Source organism: Falco biarmicus, chromosome 1 (assembly GCF_023638135.1).
Source record: "Falco biarmicus isolate bFalBia1 chromosome 1, bFalBia1.pri, whole genome shotgun sequence".
Taxonomy (NCBI): domain Eukaryota; kingdom Metazoa; phylum Chordata; class Aves; order Falconiformes; family Falconidae; genus Falco; species Falco biarmicus.
Window position 1 is genome coordinate 48,289,269 of NC_079288.1, and position 19,610 is coordinate 48,308,878.

A 19,610-nucleotide genomic window follows, 5' to 3' on the forward strand; every position below is an offset into this window, starting at 1 on the left:
AAAAAAATTAGGATGTCATTACAAATACTGAGAAGGCAGATTGTCTTTCTTGCTCTCAGTATTTGGTATATAATTCTTTATTAAAATGTTTCCCTTCCAGAAAGGAACTGCAGGTGTAACACAACATTCATCAAAATAGAATGTTCTAGAAAATATCATTTAGTGAACAAAAATATATCAATTGCAATGCTACTGTCTATATATATAAAGAAAAAATAATCAGGTTCATCCAATACAATTAAGTGGTGGATAGCATATACAATATTTATACTTCTCTTTTATTGACCCTACACATATTTTCACAAAATGAGGGAAAGCGTTTGCTTATACCAGCATGTGAAAAACACTTATTCAGCTGTCTACTCATACATGCATTCACGTATCTTTGATCTGTCAAAGGATATTTTGGTCCAAAGTGGTGTTATTAGTGTTAAAAGCAGCCATGAACTACCCTAGTGCCTTAATCACAAGCACAATTCAAGCACAAACCAAAAAACAAGTTACATTCAGAGTTCGTAGCTGAACTGTAGAAAGGCGGTAGTGGATATGTACAGAAAGCCATGAAGCGACGCAATAATGGACTCGTTTTAGAAGGGTCTCTGTAGTGTTGTATGTCAGCTTTGTATGAGGAGAAAACATCACCTTTATTGGAAAATACAGTAAGAAATCAGTACGGAGTTGTGCCCTGGAGCTGGGCATGAGCCTGCAGATGGCCTTCTAACCATGAGTGAAGACTGATGGGCAGAGGATAAACTTTCATTGTCCTTAAATACGATGATGAGCAGTTTGTATAATAACGAAGAGTTGATAGGAAGGAAGATAGGGAGGACACGGTTACTATTTCAGAAAATACTTTGTGTTTTTAAACCTTAACGCCCAGGAATCAGCAGCAGTGCCACATGACGTGATTAACCCGCTGTCCTGAGCAGGGGCCATCGAGGTGGGAGGGTGCTGCCAACCCCCGCTACAAGGGCTTCAACCAGGCCTCTAGCAGGTGCTTACAAAAGATGTGTGTTCCCTCACATTCCATGCATTGAAATGGCTCACTGCCACCGTTTATCTGTTTAGGACAGTTCTGTGAATATTAAAAAAATAAAAGTGCTATCAGACTTGGAGATGATGATTTTGTAGACATTGGGGGTTTTGGTTGTGTTAGCGCCGTACTGCGGGACAGCACATTTGCAGGACTTTCTCCAAACAAAGATTTTTATGAGTATCTAGTGAGAGAAACTGTACTTCAATCAATTATTTTGGGATTACACAGTCTACTGTGTATTGGCAATTATAGAGTCTACTGTGTTTTGGCAAATACACAGTATTTTCTGTCATTTTCATCAGGTACTTTGTATCAACACACAAGCACAGACATCATATTCTTTAAAATGTGTATACAGATACTAGTATATACTATATATATACACACTAGTGTATATATATATACACTATATACTATATAGTATATACTGACCACATACAGATACTGTGGTCTGAATTAAACTAAATATTTTTATTAAGCATTCAAATAATACAAGAAAGAAAATTATCTACTGGGTTTTAACTTTTTAGAGTTGCAGTTATAGTCCTATTCGCTACGTGCATGAGGTAGATAAACGTCTATTTTTAAATGTATCACATATATTTGCTTTGAGAATGTTATAACGCGAGTTTCTCTGAAGGTCAGAAATGAAAATATTTTGCAGTTATTGCTAGGATACGGAAGGTAGACTTACTTTTTCTTATGGCATATATATATATATATGTGCTTGTATGGGGTGGGGAGAGCTCACTGTAGATTTTGTTCAAAGTCTCAGAAGAGAGAGATGTATAAACAAGAAGATGGTGCTCGCTAAAAAATAAGGGTTTGGAAATCGTTGCAGTTTAGATAGTACTCTGCACAAGTGTACTTTACAGTAGCCATATATACTGTATATAATAATTAGGGATTATATACCTAAAATTAGTTTGCATATCTACAGTAATCTGAAAACAAAAAAAATCATTTGAGGGACTCTTGATGAAAACTGACATACTGATTTCCCTTTAAAACTTTTTGTCATGGTTCTGACACAGCGTAGTATAACTTGTGCTGTACTATTAGACCTGATTAATCACAGACTTAAGTGTTTGCTTTTAAATCATAGAATCCTTTAGGTTGGAAAAGACCTTTAAGATCAATGCTCCCTGTTAAACTTGGTACATGTTTTAGGGGGCGGCTGTTTGGCTACTGGGTCACAATGTGTCCGAGTCGTGAGAGGGCTTGCCTTTCTTTGAGTCTTCTATCTAGAATCTTCTCGTTTAGTACTGTCTCCACAAATTCCTAATGTAAGCAAATATAGTAAAAACCCATGGCAAAGGTAGAAAGGCATCAAGATTTTACTTCTCTTGCAGTTAGGCTGAATCTGCAAGCTTTATGGATTCTAGGGGTTGCAGGGATTGCATGCGTCGTGGTTTGAGACCTCCACGGTCGCCACAGATGCTGGCAACACAGCTTTCGTTATACCTCTTCTCTCCTTAATTAACTGAAAGAACAAATCAGTGGATGAAAATTCTTGCCCAGAAGAGCAGAATCACTGCATCATTTTGTAGAATAACAAATACTTTCAGTAGAGGAGAGACAGGAGAGAGAAAACTGGCAGTTGTGTAGTGTAGTGCTTATGAAATCCTTATGAAGTCGTGTGCGCTGTTTCGGTGAGACTTACCAGATGCACTGAAAAAATCAAGAATTCCATGCAACTGCATCCAAGACAGATAGTTCTCTGTGTGTATATATTTCCTAGGAATAGAAAACACAACTATCATGATGAAGTGTATTGACAATAAGGTCTTCCATACAATACATTACTGTGAACGTTAGTTTTCTTTTTGCACTTAAAAATGAATCAGTGTGGATTATTACAATACATGTGATCACAGGAAAAAGCAAAATTTACTTTCATACATATGAAAACCCACATACATATGTCATATGTGTACACATACATGATTATAGATATTTATGAAGAGAACTAACCAAATCACTGAAGTTTTTTGGAAATGGCTTCCAAAGATTATTGCTGTTGATGGCATCTTCTGAGAGTTTATGAACTTTGCTGTCTCGGTGTGTTTTTGTCTTCACAAGAGTGGCTTTCACACCTATGCTGTGTATTTCAAAGGGTGTCAGTGTGCACAGGATTCAGGCAAAACCTGCAATTTTCTGGAAGAAAGCTGATAATTAGTGACATCCTGTGCTATTTCCATGCTGCTGATTTCCTTGAGACCACCTCCTAGTTGTTTCCAGCACAATTAGAATTCCAGGCCTTCTCTGTGAACTGCAGAGAAACTCTCTTTGGGGGAATATTTAATGCTTTTCAAAAAATACATTTTATCTCAAAACTTTAACCTGATGAAAAGTTAGGCTGCTCCTAGTACTGCTTCTACATGTTCACACCTGTGTCAGGCAAAGACAGAAAGCCACGAACGGATTCACTTTCCCTTGTGACCTTTCTCCTGTTGACAGTCATGGGAAGAAGAGCAGAAATGATGCACAATTTGGGAAGCAATCCTCAAAGTGCCGTAGTAACAAAAATACCGATGTAGAGTCTGGAAAGCCATCTCTGCTGGCTTTAAGATGGAAATCGGTGCAAGGGCATGAATACTCAGCAAATGAAGTCCTTGGTGAGATAAAAGGAAAGCCTTGCATGTAGCCAGCAAGAGAGGCTGGACAAGCTTTTGATAAGTGATTGTAGCACAGTGTAAGATCAGAAAATGTAGGGAGCCTGTGAAAGGCAGAGAGCTGGAGGCACAGTAAGGAAGAGGGAGGCTGTCACCCTGCATTCTGGATCTCATGTGCAGCGGCTGATTAAACTGAGGAGGGTTGGTACCCCTACCTGTGTGTCATTTGACTGGCAGAAGTTACGTCCCTGAAGCGAAGATAGCTGAACGAGATGCATGTTTACTTCAGTGCCATTGGAGCTTCATTTACCAGACCTACCTACTTACCAGCCCTGGAGCTGCTGTGTCTCATGCAACCAGCCTCGCTGCTGTGACGGTAACTTCAGCTAAAAAAGTACAAAGTGCACAATGGATGGGAGCTGCGCCGGCATTCCTGGCTTCCATCTCTGTCAGATGCAAGTAAACATCCTTGCCTTATTCCCCGGCTTTGGCAGTCTAAATTGATTATCTGCCTTTGCTCCTACTTTTTTTTATTTCTTTTTTTTTCTTTTTCTTTTTTTTTCTTTTTTCATTCCTTTGCTGGAGGCACTAGAAGAGAATCCTGGAACTTGAGTTCTCTTCTTAGGTGGTTGCACACAACCCCAACTACAGCCTCACTTCCTTCTACATTGCTACTTGAACAGACTAATTTGAACAGGACTAATATTTTGCATAGCCATGGTGCAGGTTAATGTCGCACAGGGATGTCTTTATAAGTGACAGACTCTCACAAATGGATTAGCTTTTTTGTACTGCATGCATGCAAGCAAGTAAAAGCTTTCAGGATTTCTAGAGGCTTTTCACAGTTATTACTGCATGTACTCAATGGGAAAAAAGAAAGAGCTGTTGTTATGCCAGGAAGCTTCTATGTCCTTAGGGCAAACTCAGGAAGAGCTGGATACCTACTCTCCCTCATATCTTCTAACGAAGCTAATAGGAGGGCTACCTGTGATTATAAAGGAAGAAAACAGGCTTTCTTTATTGTGAGCGTTACAAGAATGTGCATGTACTATTAGTTTCAAGAGCATATCTGTAAATCTAAGCAGGACTTGGAGTGTTCCTGTATAATAATTAAACAAAAAGCTGTACATGTATTTCATCAGAAGAAATATTTTATTTCTTTCAAGGTACTGATCCTAGTTGGTTTTTGGAGGAGGAAAAGAGGTTCATCTGGAGGTTTTCCTTGTTATGGAGTCCCTTCTAGTTTGATTAAACCGTACTGATGTTTAATAGTTTCTCCAAACTGTGCCAACTGATGAATGGGTTTTCACTCAGAAACTGCTTGACGATGTTTCTTCAAGACAAGAAATCCAAAAAATGGGGATTTTTTTTGTGGGGAGAGAATTATTTTAGAGATATTATTCACTACTTGTAACTGTCCTCTCGTGCCAAGTGTTTGACTCACTTGTTTTTGTTGCTGCAGTCTTGACCTGGTGATTGCGTTATTAAACATGAAATTCCTCGCTCCTGGCTGCAGCAAAATAACAAAATTACTTCTTGCCTCTCCTTTAACTGGAAGAGGGTAGTGTCAGTACCTTGATAGTCCTGCCTAATGAGCCAGGTGCAAAAGGAAGGCTTTCCTTAGATTGTGATGGTGCTTAAGAGCTGATCTTGTGTAGATTGTAGGCGAGTGCTGTTTTGTTTTGAACTGTTTATCCTTGAAGCAGGTTCAGTGGATGGAAAGTGGCAGGATGGGAAAGGTTATAGCATGCAGTCTCATATCCAAAGTTTTACCCTTTATCTCTAAAATACTTCTGGATTCTTCAGATAACCCAATCATGAGCATCTAATAAATGCCTGTTGTATTTGTTCTCTCTTAGAACTCGTGAGGTCAAGGAATTGCCCTTACGCTGGCTTTACAGGTTTGATAAGGCTGTGTTACAAACCTATATGCTAAGAAATTCCTGGTGCCAGAGTGAATCTAAAAATGTTTGTGTTAGCCATCACTGCACTCCTGGTTGTGCTGGCTTAGCTGTTGGAGGTCTGTGCTGTGAATAAGATTGTGGTTAAAGAAAAAAGGAAATGAGAAATACTCTTTTTCAGAAAGATTACTTTGTGTTTGTGATGCAGCCACATACAGAGTCATGCTGGTGTAGCAAGGAGATGCTGCTGCCAGATGCTTTACCATGAAGCTGTGGCCTAAATGCGGCGCTGAGGATCATACAGGAAATATGTGTCAGAACAAAAAATTAATCACAAATCTACATACTCAATCATTCTTTAGCTTTGAGCTTCAACTAGGTAATTTCAGATGCATTTGTTGCAACTTTTGTTCAGACTTACTGCTTCACTGGTGGTTTTCTTCTTTTCTACTTAGAGGAGCGTCCTCCCCTTTCCCCCTGGAGAAAGAGGGTAGATGGGGCAGCTTTGATTCCTTTAATAGGGTACAACTAATGTTGTGAGCACACTAAAATGCATTTTACTCCCCAAGTTTCTTCTGGGGTACTGTTATGTATAATCTTCAGGGCTGGGTAGTTTTGTGAAGTTAGTCTATATTATTTATTTCCTTCCTGTTTTCCAAGCCCGTATCTTAAACTGTTGCCTAAATTTGGTCAATTTGCCTGTCTTTTATACTTGTGAATGCCTTTAGGGATTTCTATAAGGTATTTGTTTTGATAGTGATGTACACATGGAGAAATACAATATAAACTGACCTAATGAAAATTCAGTTTGATCCAACACTAATTGTCATTCTTGGCATTCTACAGGGCAGCAGAAAGCCCTGTGTTTTCTTCTCTGGTTTTCATTCTGAATAATTTTAATTAAAGTAAAGATGCAACTGTTTGGCTCTATCTTGGTTTTAAACATGTTTATTCTTATTAAAGTAAATTGAAGTTGTTTCTTGGGCACAAAAATAAAAACAACAGTGTGTTTTGTGTACTAAAGGAATCATTTTGAATACAGAACTTGGTGTACTTTTCAAATCGGCCTTGACAGAAATTATTGATGGTCAGGAAGAAAAAAACCCCAAACTTAAAAAAAAAAAAAAAAGGGTGGTCTCAAGCCTAAAACATTGGTATTAATTGCAGATCTGCTGTTATGACAGAAAAGGTATTAACTGTCAATTAGCATTTATTGTAGAAAAGCTTAGAGAACATCACTTCCCAGTAAGTGGTCTCCATCAGGAAAGCTATCTTGGATAGCTGCTATACCTAAGCAAGTGTCTGCTCTCTTGGATAATGTCTCCTCTGTCAGCTAAAGAGGTGTCTGTTATATCGAAGGTTGGTTATGTGCTAGCTGACCTGTTAGGGGAGACGTGATATAGTTCCGTGGAGTAAGTTAGGTGATGTCAGCTGTAGAATAGATGTACAGTTGACAGGGAGCCATGACAGTAGCAGAAGAGACATCTTCACTGTCTGCCATCAACATGGTGCAGCAAAGCTGCTCGAGCTCATCAGTGGTCCTCCTGTGAGGCCTTCACACCACTGGTCTGCACTGAAATTGCATCTCTGGGACCTGCTGAGTACTGCTCTCGGTAGCGCTGCACAGGCTTGACAGCACCAGTTCGTGTCAGGCTTGCAGGTGGAGGCAAGGGTCACAGAAGGAATGTCAAGAGAGATGTAGATTAAATTCTAGGCACGTCGATTTTCATCTGAGATTATTTAATGGGAATGAATTATAATAGAAGTGATGGATTTGCTATAAAGTGGGGAAAAGCTCCATTTAAGGAGCATTTCAGCATTTTGAAGTTGCAACTATTATGCTGTATTTCAGAGTTATACTAAAGATTTGTATTTCCTTGTTTTAAACCATATGTCCCACCAATGAAGTTGAGTTTTAATTTCTTGCATTAAGTCATTTTCCTGTTACTTTCTCGAAAAGTAAAACCTTACTGCAGTTGTAAACAAAGGACCCATGACACACACCAGCAGGTGTGAACACAAAAAAAAATTTGTGAAAGCAAAGTGGAATTATAAATTGCTTAAAATTGTCCAAGATATAATTTCAGTCAAAGGAAGGAGTACCATTTATGCTGCCCTGGATGGTCTAGCTAAAAGGTTTAAATGATAAAATAAGTAGTATCTATTACCAAGTAAAAGCAATGTATAGTATAATTTGAATTACCATTTATATTAAACAATTTATTGAAATGAGTTTTCATAAAGGTTATTATGTTATAAATATAACTTACAGCATTTATAGCTTAATGATATCAAATATCTTTATTTTTTGGTGCATTTTAATTATTTAAATGGTCTAAATTAAGAGATTGGGAAAAATGTTCTTAGTCTTGAGATTTTAGCTATTCTAAAATGTTCATCTTCAAGGTTGTACATTTTTTCTGTTTCAGCTGCCTTTTCTTTATGTTTTGGCTTGCTCTGAGAACGATTAGAAAGTGATGACAGTTTAATTGTGTTACCATTAAGTGCAATGCTTCGCCATATCCTCATTTAACATTTTAAACTGAGGAAAATGCCTACTGAATCCAGAAAAATGTAAATTGATGTGTTAGTTCCTATGTATGTATTGCTGAGTGTGCATGTTCTAAGTTGTAAATGTGGAAATAGATTTTAGACCAACAAATTTTCACCTGGAATCTATCCATTGACGACAAAAAATCGCAGTAGAAGTGGGACACTGAAGTAAATTCTTCAGCTGGAAACAAAATAAAAGATAGGTACTAGTTCTACCATTTCATCCTTATTTTGTTTTTCACCTTAGCCAAACCCTACACCTTCAAACCAGGAAATGTGACTGTTATGAATACATCACCGTGGAGAAAAACAGGAAGAAAAATTTTGGAATATTTATTTTTTCAACCATCTGAATTACAGTGTCACAGCGCTATTTTGAAACTTGCTGAGTAGCATGTTTTGCTAAGAGCAAATATTTAAATTATAGACCAGAATCTGTTACTTTATTATCCTAACCTAATAGATGGATCAACATGTTATTATTTTTATTGTGGACAGTGGAGAGAAGAGGAAAAGAAATATTTTAACTTTTTTGAAATCCTCATTCACTGAGAATGGGAAGGAACTATTTTGTTTGCTATTAGATTAGCAAGATGAAAATATGGTAAATTTAATGGTAGCAGCACACTAGATCTATGTTTTGTATTATTTTTGCAAGACTGCCAGTTAAAAAGCAGTATAAATTATTTTAGTGACTGCATTTCTTGAAGATGAAGAGAGAAGAAACCTTGAAGCAAAAAATAGGAAGGGCATGGTGGTTACTTCCATTTGCTGCCCTTTCAACCACACATTTAGCTGAAACCAAAAATGCATACTTAATAGAACTGAGAGCACAGAAAGGAAAATATAATTACTGGTATGAAATACAGCTATCACAGGCATATGTATTTTAGAAAACTGCTGTTCAGTAATCAGTGTTGCAAGGATTATTTTATTTAAAAATGTTTCCTGCATAACTTGCATTTCTCATAAATTTCTTTGATTGTTTTGAAAAAGTAAGTGAATTCAATTGATCTGACATTATAGATGTAAAAAATTACAGTATGAACACACATTAGAGTACTGGGAGTGCCATTTTGAGGCTAAGTGGTATGAGGATTTCTAAATATATAAATATATACATATAAAATAGAAATAAATATATCTATGTGTAAATTTTGTACAGTACTAACAGGTACTGCACAGGGAAGGGACAAGAAGCATGTTAGTTCACTTACTGGAGGAACATTCAGTCCTTCATTCTTAATATTATGTTGTAAGATTGTTGTAGGAAAAATCAGCAAGTGACCTCAGGAGGTCTCTGGTTTAACGCCTGTTCAAGGTAAGGTCAGGTCCGAGGTCAGACCATTGCTCAGGGCTTTATCCATCAGGTATTGAAAGCCTCCAACGATGGATACTGTGCAGCCTGGCTGGGGAACCTTTTCCAAAACCTGGCTGTACTTACAGTGAATCAATTTTCCCTAAATCTTCTATGGACTACACTTGAGAGCAGTGATGCACGTAGTCCTTCACATTTAAGTTCAAGATTTCTTGTCCTTCCCATCCCATAAATCAGCAGTATGTTCAAATCTTTCTTCATCCCTCTTATATGGTCCAGATAAACGCTCTAGCGCAGTGCTGTGGACATAATGTCTGTAGTGATGTCTGCCCATATAAACCCCTAAAGAAACGTACGGTGCTGCAGCAGCTTCCTGCTTAGGCTTTCTTTCCTGCCTTTTTTAATTCTTTTGAAAATACAAATCAATGCATAATTTTTAAGCAGATTGTAGAGTGAGCAAAGCCAGAAGTCTCACTGTGCTTGAATTGCCTGTGACTGAGTACCCCTGATCCAGCGAATTTGTCAGTGAGATTTGTGCTGTGGGAAAGTACATAGACATTTTCAGTACTCAATTTCAGCATTTAAGTACTTTTGATATCCTTGGGAACATGGGTTTTTTTCTTCTTAATGGAGAAATAATTATGGTAATGCCAGATGTTGTTATTACTCTGTTCATTATTGTTTAACCAGAAACATAATTCTTAGTACTGTATGAGACACAACTGGAGCATTTTGTCTATAGATGAGAGCAGGAATATTTGCTGTCTTTGTGCAAGGGTATGTTCCTATTTTACATTGAAAGACAAGAAGACAATGACTGTGGCTAAGTTTCAGAGGAAGGGCAGCATGTGAAATGTGTGTTTCCTCAGATTTCTACAGGGATACAGTAATTGCCTGTAATGGGGCCATATTTTCAAGTCACTCTTTGTTCTATTTCTAAAATCTTGCCCGTCATTCGGTTAACTTCAAAGAACAGGTATAGTGGCATGCTGTCCTCAAGGCTAGAATGTAAGAAGTGGGAAAACTGTCTCGTGGAAGTTTGTTTACAATTATTGCTGAAGAATAATTAGGTACTTTTTGACTCTTGTCGTTTGTCTTATTAGGTAGACTGTACATTAGAAACAAGCTAGCCACTTCCAAACTTCCCTAGCTATATTAACTTCATAAAGTACAGCACTTCATCCAAGCAGGTCCATTAACCTTCTGACTGGTACTCTTCTCTTGGCTTTGGTTGCAGCACCACACAGAAGCACCTAGCCCATCATTGCTACCACCATCAGCCCTACCCTTGGATGTATTAAACAATGCCGTTGCTGGATTTAGTACTGTGGAAGAACTTATCCGATACCTTGAACCAGATCGGTGGCAACTGGATTTGGAAGATTTGTACAGGCCGACGTGGCAACTTCTTGGAAAAGCATATATTCACGGGAGGAAATCAAGAGGTAAATTACTCTTCTGTCTGGCCTTGCAGCTTCCTATGGGTATGTTTTCTTAACAAAGAAACAGTAATTAAGAGTTTCTTCACCTTGAATTTTGGTTCCAAGCAAGGAACATGTTAGAAATACATCAGAGATTATTGCTGTTAGCTATTTTCACTGTTATATATATGACAAAGGACAATAACTAAACACAAAACTTAAAGGAATTTAGTAGGATAAGGTAACAAACGGAAAAAAAAATACAGAAGCAGCCAGGGTGGTTTTCTGTAGGGAACCTGGGAGACCTTTATTTACCCAAAGTAGCAGGGCACCTTGGCTGGGTGACATAATCTGACTTTGTGGGTTTCTTATTTTTTATGGAGGACAAAAAATGTCTTTTTTTTTGAGGTAGGTAATTTCTTACACTTACTGTATCATGTGAACAGTTGGTTTATTGCCTTAGAATTGTTCCAGTCTCTACGCCATCTCTCAGAATTGAGAGCAATTAGCCAAATGTTTCTCTTCCATGATACCTCATGAAGTCCCTGTGCCCATGTCCAGTTTGCACATGCAGTTGTCAGTTTAATCAGATGTAAAGTACATGATGTATTTCAAGACTTGTGGAGTTCTTTCTTGTTCAGCAAGGCATTTTCTTCCATCTACATTAGACGTTCGTGAATTTTATACCACATATCACCCAGAGGCTGCCCACTATTTCATGTGTATGGATTGCATGTGGATGGATAGCATGCAGGCAGTACCTCCTTCCTTGCCCACCATACAGCTTGAAAATGAAAATATATGAGCATAACTGAATAGACTCCTCTGTTGACAAACATAAACTAGATTATCATCTGATCAGCAAGAAAAAGGTGGAAGAAGAACCTTTTCTAACTCAAGTTTTTGATGGCTAATTCTTGGATCAGAACCTAAAAATCAACACTTCTACCCTACCTGTATTGCTACACTCATCATGCACACAGCAACTAAGTCAGAAGTCAGAGGAGGAAGTGCCTTTAAAAGTTTTCAGCAGTATACCATGCCTTTCAGATAGTCATTTAACACTTTCTTAATTAAAAAGATTCAGTATTTGCCAAATATATGCCATAAGCATACAGTAAGTGGGAGAAAAACAAAATGTAATTTGTGAAACCTTACGTAAACTAAAATGCAGGTGTTCGATAACATCTGTATAGACAAAAGCAACTCCCTGCAAGACATATCTTAGAAAGAAGCTATCAGAGTAAATCTTTTAAAGACTTCTAATTAGATGCTGAAATAGATTTTTCCACTGAATAAACATATCACAGTATTGCCACATTTATCTTTGAGACCACCCTCAGACTGCATTACCGAGTGTAATGTAATAGCCTGAGGTGGAAAATGTGTCCATTTGAGATGACATAGTATTAACTGTTAGGGCTATTCGATAGATAGGGAAAGCAAACCTCTCTTTTTTCTTCTTCCCCCCCCCCCCCCCCCCTTTTTTTAACGTTATTCCTTCTAGTAGCATGTTTGCTGTATTTAAAAACCTTTTTAAGAAATGTTTGGGAGAAATACGTGCCCTAAAATTTCTGTTTTTTTAAAACTCTTTGATTCTGTAATTAGATGAAGTTTGGGTTTTTTTACAGTATTTCTGTGTGAAACCTAAATTACTGTCCTGCTTTCATAGACAAACATCAGTTTATGTCTAGATTAAATGAAAATGTAATTAAAAGTGTATGTTCCTTTATGTAGAGAGGAGTATTGTCCTCTACTCCTACTTAATAATTCATATGAAAAAGACTATATTTAGACAACCTAAATTCCACAGAACTTCTGTGTCTGATGTTTTCTCTGGATAAAATGCTTCCAAAAACTTCTAGCCAGGAAAGAAGAAACACCAAGTTCAGAGGCTTTGATGTCTAAATATAGTCCTAAATTCTTTTATAATATTAAACATACGTAAAAATAAAATATATTTTGCTGTGCAAAAAAATGATCCCATCACTTCCCACAGAAATCTATAAATAATCATTAGACCATATTCTGAAGTCTGCTTAAGAAGAGCCACGATGCAACCATAGTCCTTAGTAGATGCTTCTCTTTTATAATTATTTGGGGGTTTTATGGTTTTTTTACTCCTTATTTTGGGCTTTGTAACAGCTCTGTCCTATTGTAGAAGCCAGTAAGAAACTCAGACTCCCAGGAGCATCTCCAATGTGCTTGGGCATGAAAATCATCCTGCTGCTATTTGTGCCCACACACAAGTGCCCTAACCAGAATTTAATTTTTCATTGACTGAGAGCAGCATCCAGCTGGAAAAATGTTTTGGGAAAGAGGATTCCCCATGGTGCTTGATACATGTCCCAGAAGGTGTCAGACAGTTGCATTGCCAGTTGCAGAATATGGTTACTTTCAGGCTGGTGTGAACGTGGATTACTTCAGTTGTTTGTGCCAGTGAAGGCGCACTTTTCAAATAGATTTCACTGTAGACCTGCCTACATCTATATATTTTTCTCCCTGTTTTCCTTCTCCCCTCATTTTTATTTTAGTGTGTCCCATTCACGTGCTACTGCAGAGCCTTCCATTCCTCCTGAGCTAGTGCTAGACAAAAGAACTTTGACTGTTGTGTCAAACATGATACATGAGTGGAAGCCAGTTTGAAGGAGTGTTTAAATGTTCACATTATAACAGGTACAGTAACTCAGTGCACTTGGGAAATCCACATAACCTTTTATTGTGGTTAAGTAAACACTTTTAAGGGAATATATACATTCTCTCATCTAGCTTCATGCCCACAGTGTGTTAAAGTAAATTTTGGACAGACAGATACTCTTTGAAAAAGTAACAGCTTCATTCACACACTTCAAAGAGGTGATTATATAAGCACTAGATAAATTTGCCACAGACCTTTTAATGAAATTGAATTACATAAGGTAGGGCAAGGGTTCACTGTGAGGTATAATAGCAATATACCTTCACAGATTGTAAAGCATGGAAACCAAACATGACATTGTTAATCTCTCCTGAAGCCTGTTGTAACAGTAAGGCACACTAAAAGATATCTCTTAAGAGCTCACTGCGGTATCTTCCACAGAACCCTTTTAAAGTTTGAGTTTGCAGGTCTGAAGGGATCAGTTTAAATTAATTCCAGTTTTGTGACAAAATGTGTAATACGCTGCTCATTTCAGCGCATTGCCCTTTTCTCTGTGTTGTAACTACAGCTAGTGCTGGGAAGTGGATGCCTTCCTCTGCTGCTGCCAGTAGGCAGGAGGTGATGGAGGAACACAGTGCCATTCGGTCATCTCTGTCCCGCTGGCCGGTGGGCTTGCTGGAGGAGGCATCCGTCTCCAGCTTCTGTTTTCAGTTTCTCATTGTGGAGGGCTGAGCAGCAATTGTGTTAGGTTGCATAAGCTTAGCTCCTTAAAATTCCCTGTATGAAGCATGTCAGTCTTCTCTGTAGAAATCTACCAGTAGAAAGTATTACCAGAACTAGCATTTCTGTCATTGTGCTTTAGGCATTTTATCCTCATTGAGACAGTTCACTTATTACGTGTTTGAAAACATAACAGGAAAAAGAAGTATTCCATTCCTATCCGTAGTCCTTGATTAATAGAGGTAGACATGTCCACCCTCTAAATGACTGAGCCTAGAGCTATTAGCTGATCAGAAGAGCTTAAATCATTTCTAATTTCTCACAGTGATTCTCTCCCTCAGAAGTTTTGTCTCTCTTTTCCTTTGCTCACTTCTCAGCTTTCTCCAAGGAATGTTCTTGCAGTGTGGGAGGCGGGCTGGCATCCTATCAGTAACTTTATTGGAGTTATTACACACTCCTTGCTTTTAAAAATCAGATTGTTTATTTAGGAGCCTATGTTAACCTGATAGCGATGGTATGAAGTGCCACAGCTTGGCATTCACTGTAAGTACAAGCAGAAAAAAGGCTTCAGTGTGTTTAACTGACCTTTCACAACCATAAACCATTACTTATGGATGCCAGCATGTGGATATGGTCTGCAAAAGAAATGTTTGAACAAACATGGAATGAAGTTGCTGCAGAAAGATTTGCTCCTGCGACAGTACTAGTGAGCATTTCTACCAAAGAAATGCAGCTGCTAAATTCACTTTATTTCTTAAGTGTTGAAATGGAATTGAGGGGTGTTATCTTGCCTTGATAGGCTGAAGTTCTTCTTGGTGACCTCTAGAGGCTCTTTACACAGTCAGTAGAGGGGAAAAAACCAGTATTTCTCTAGAGGGTGAATCAGATCAGGAATGTATTTTAGCTTTATTTTGTATCTTTTTGTTTATGAACTCCTCACAATAACTCTAAAGTATTTGTCCATTAATATCAATGCACTGGGATATTTTTTCCCTAGTTTCTTTTTGATTTAGCTCTAAAACTAGTTGGTTTAAAGGTCTTTGCTGCTTTGTTTGAGACCTCTATTTCAGTCATCTCAGGAGCTGTATTATCATAGGGTTTTCTTTTTTCCTTTTCTTTTTACTAGATAGCGTACCCCTGTGAATTAGACATTACTTCAGTTCCTTAGTGGTGGTAGGTGTGAAGAGAAACATCTCAGACAAAAGATCTCAGATCATGATTGTTATATTCTGGCTTTTCTGATATAAATGAAGTTACATTGCTTTTCACCAAAGTAAAAGTTGTATTATTTTTTTTCACTAAATCAATCCCCCCCTTTTTTTTATTTTCTTCCCATTCTTAACTGCCTCTTTCAAGGCATGTTTTTTCTTGGCTATGCAGCTAAGGTGAACCTGAAGGAGCTTGCCCTGTTTCAGGTCTTTTCATGAGCTTGCTGTTCAGCCATTGGTGTAGTGGAACCGTAGTGTGATACAGTGGAACCAGTTTATAAAGAAACTGGTGCCAAATATTAATTATCTTTAACTTGCACTTCATGTAAGGTGCTTAAAAGGAGGAGCTGTATTTTATTTGAGGCACCTCAAGTGAAAATGAAACCTAGAAAAGCAACAGAATTTGATATATGTGCTGCTATGAAGGAGAAAGGGAAAAGTGGAGCCTACTAACAGTTATATAGATACACATACTTGTGTGCTTATTCATTGTCTGTACAGTATTCACTGATGATGGCATAACTTTTGACATTCTTGGTCCGTAGAAGTGAGTTCCTCTTGGATACAAAGGATTTGATTCTTTCTTACGCTTCCATTGCCCTTGCAAAGAAGCAATAATTGAAATTTTAGCAGAGAAGCAGTTTGAATGCTTTATGCAAATGAATTAAAAATGTGTTTGGAGATTTGCAGGATTCTTAATTACTCTGTGTGTATCTCCAGTGCAAAATTAATACAGAATAACAACACTAGAGCTCAGAGTATGAGCATGAACAAAGGGAACTCCATTAGGGTTGATTTAATAAAACACCAAAGTTTGCTTTGTTTCATTTGAACCAACTCTGCCAGAGTTATAAAATAATTGGTGAATATTCCTATACAACAATTGTTCTATTTAGGTTTTGTGGTATCCATATAACTGCGTGATTACACTTGTGTGCTGATCCTGTACCACTGGCACAAAAATGAACTTTCCTCAAGGGTTCTGTACTGCTGAAGTTGGTTTGCGCCAGTGAAGTTGGATTACGAATCAGAAAAGCACCAGTTTGTTTGTCTTTTTGCAGTGGTGGATCTCAACCTCCTCAAGGAGGAAGTGCGGCTGTATAGTTGTACGCCTCGCAACTTCTCAGTGTCACTGAGGGAGGAGTTGAAGCGAACTGACACCATCTTCTGGCCATTGTGTCTTCTGGTTAAACGTTGTGGTGGAAACTGTGCCTGTTGTCACCAGAGTTGCAATGAGTGCCAGTGTGTACCAACAAAAGTCACCAAAAAATACCATGAGGTACGTCATTTTTTTACATTTGCAGGCTTGAAAATACTGAAAGCCAATTAAGGAATTTCTTTTTACTATAGGAATGCACCACTGTATTGCATTTGTAGTTAATATATTTTTACTGTTTTAATGATGTGTTACATAAAAAAGTAATATCTATTAAGTCATTCCTAGGGTATTTGTTTACTGGTGCAGTTCAGGCATGTCACAACCACATCTCTTTATTCAGCTTTCTCTAGTGGTAGATGGGAATTTTATGAAGGAACAGCTATCTGTCCGTTGCCATTGTTATAAATCTGTAGCTAAAATTATTTATTATAGAATTATCTAATAATTCCATTGAGCTAACTATACTGTTGGCACTTAATAAAATGAAGTAGAAATATAAACTAGACGACTCTCTTTGATAAAAGCAAGTATCAGTTCAACATTTTTTAATTGATTTTATAAAGGGCATGATGTAAAAGCAAAAATAATAATTAGTGGGCTGAATAAATTAAGAAATTCAGCTGAGGAAACCCTATTTCTTTTAATATGCTTCCTGCCACCCAGTGTGTTTCCAGTGCAATCCAGCTCATAGTCTAGGTGTGTGATTAAGCACTTGCTGTTTTCTTGATGCTTGGCTTCTTCTTCAGGTTCTTCAGCTGAAACCACGGATTGGCGTCCGGGGATTGCATAAATCATTGACAGATGTACCTTTGGAACACCACGAGGAGTGTGACTGTGTGTGCAAAGGGAATACTGAAGGATAAACATGATTCAGTTATGCTGTTTTCTTTCAAAGCACATTCAATCAATGGCTGATTCTATTATGGGGCTTGTGCATTATCTCCTTCTGTAATCTCAGTTGTTTGCTTTGGGGATCTTCCATCTTCAAGATTTCCAGTGAGCTCTAAAAAGAGGAGAAGCCAAACTGGGATTATATGTTGTATGACAGCTCTGTTTGGAGGCCCAGTGAAAGGATGGGAGAAAGGCATCAATGAGGGATTTAAAATGTATGTATTGTTTGTGTTCCCCACAATTTTCTTGACAATACATGGATTTATAATTTAGGAGTAAAAATAAAGTTAGAAGGCTCACATCATGGAGACTTGATCCTGCTGGCTGTCTCATTTCTACAGCTCCAGTACATCTGGCCTCTGGTTGAAAACACCTGAAATCTTTCTTTCTGTGTTCAACTACTCCTATGTACTCTAAATCAAAGCAGTCACTGTTGTATAAACTTGGGTTAAAACAGACTGTCTTGTTCTGAATTAAACTTAAATTGTTTAATGCTGGTAGGAAGGACTGGATTTTTCCATATGCTCTAGTAAAGCTCCTGCCTTTTAGAAAGAAGACTGGACAGTAACATGAGCTAAGGAAGCAAACGTTGAAAAGAACAGCGCCTTTGTTCTTACTACTATGGCTGATGATTTTTTGTTTGTTTGTTATTTTTTATCGTGTACATTTTTATACTCTCCTTTTGACAATATAACTATTTGCTTTTCTAAACTTGTTAAATATATCTATTTTTACCAAAGGTATTTAATATTCTTTTTGTTTTTTTATTACAACATAGATCAACTATTTTTTAGTTTTGTGAGACTTTAAAGCCAGATTTATACAGCTGGAGGAACAGAGATGTGGTTACAATGGGAAAGGGGGATGATCTCCTTGCAGTTTGTTGCTACTCAGTGAAAAAATACGATCTTTTACCTTGGATGCACAGTAGTAATAAACAGAGATGTGTGGGTGAAGCTCTAAGCTTGCTAGCTCTGTGATGCTGAAAATATGAGAGACAGACCTTACTACAAGTGGTTTCAGAAGCTGACTTTAAAAAATCTCTCTCTCCATACTGGCCTTTGTTCAGGTAGAAAAGAAATGAGCATAGATAGATGCGTTCTGGCTTGTTTAACTCTTTAATTTCTTTAAAGTAGGATGATCTACAACATGAGAAAAGAAGCCCAGTGGCTTGCAGCCTTCATGATGCATCATGGTCCTGGGAAGGCAGCCTTGTTAATGTTGAAGTGTATGGTTTTCCATTGACAGTTATAGCTGTTTTAAGTACTGGTCACTCACAAGAACATAACACTCTTCAGTACAGTTTGATGAACTATGGTTTTGTTCTTATGTATGTTATATTCTTTAACCAATACACTTATCCCACCCTATGCAAATTGAAAAAGAAACAGTAAAGTATTTTGCTTGTAAAATGCTTTAACATTATGCCTAGTTTATTTTTTTTTGACTATTGGATTTGCAGATTGTAATGAATCACCAAATAAAGTAATAATGCTAATTTTGGGAGAATAAATGTTGCATATTTGTATCTGTTCAATATACAGTAACAGGAAGAGTTACAGGGTGATTTTCTAGTTACTATTTTGAAAGTCAGTTATGCAAACAAGTGTCTTCTGTTACCAGAATTTCCACTTGCTTTATTAATTCTGCTTTACTGTAGATCAACAAGAAGAAAAAGGGGAAAGAAGGAATGTAATGCTATTTGTACAAACACTCAGAGTGTTCAAAACTGTGTGGATGTGAAGCCATCAAGTTGAAATAGTATCTTCTGTTATTGTTTCCATCCTGCAAATGAGTTCTAATGAAAATTTGGAGGTTTTTGCAAGTTGGTATGACTTTATGATATCAGTTCTGGAACATTTTTGGGTGGCTTCTGATTTTGTCTTAGCTGGTCTGTTTTGCCCCACCTTCAATCTCCTACTGAACAAGAAAAATACCTGGTGTAAATGTGGCATATAAGTATCCAGTCCAAATATTAACCCTGTATCAGAATACAGAAATATGGTCACAGAAGAAAGCTGGTTTACTTGAATTCTGAGTCTTTGACCAGAATAAAGAGTGTTTTGCAGGTATTTTGGGGATTTTTTTGCATTAATGTTGTCCTTTTTTTGTGATTTAAAGGGCTTTTGAAAAGCAAGTTGAGATAAAAG

At 37.5% G+C, this 19,610-nt stretch overlaps 1 protein-coding gene across 1 annotated transcript in view; it reads left to right on the plus strand.

Annotated features, from left to right (window-relative positions):
- The window catches only part of PDGFC (platelet derived growth factor C), a 135,249-nt gene extending 116,276 nt beyond the window's left edge, over positions 1-18,973 (plus strand). The window contains exons 4-6 of the mRNA XM_056326538.1: positions 10,661-10,868; positions 16,472-16,689; positions 17,316-18,973. Coding sequence (XP_056182513.1) covers positions 10,661-10,868; positions 16,472-16,689; positions 17,316-17,432 — 543 coding nt within the window. The 3' untranslated portion in view covers positions 17,433-18,973. The remainder of the gene's footprint in view (positions 1-10,660; positions 10,869-16,471; positions 16,690-17,315) is intronic.
- The last annotated feature ends 637 nt before the right edge of the window (positions 18,974-19,610 follow it).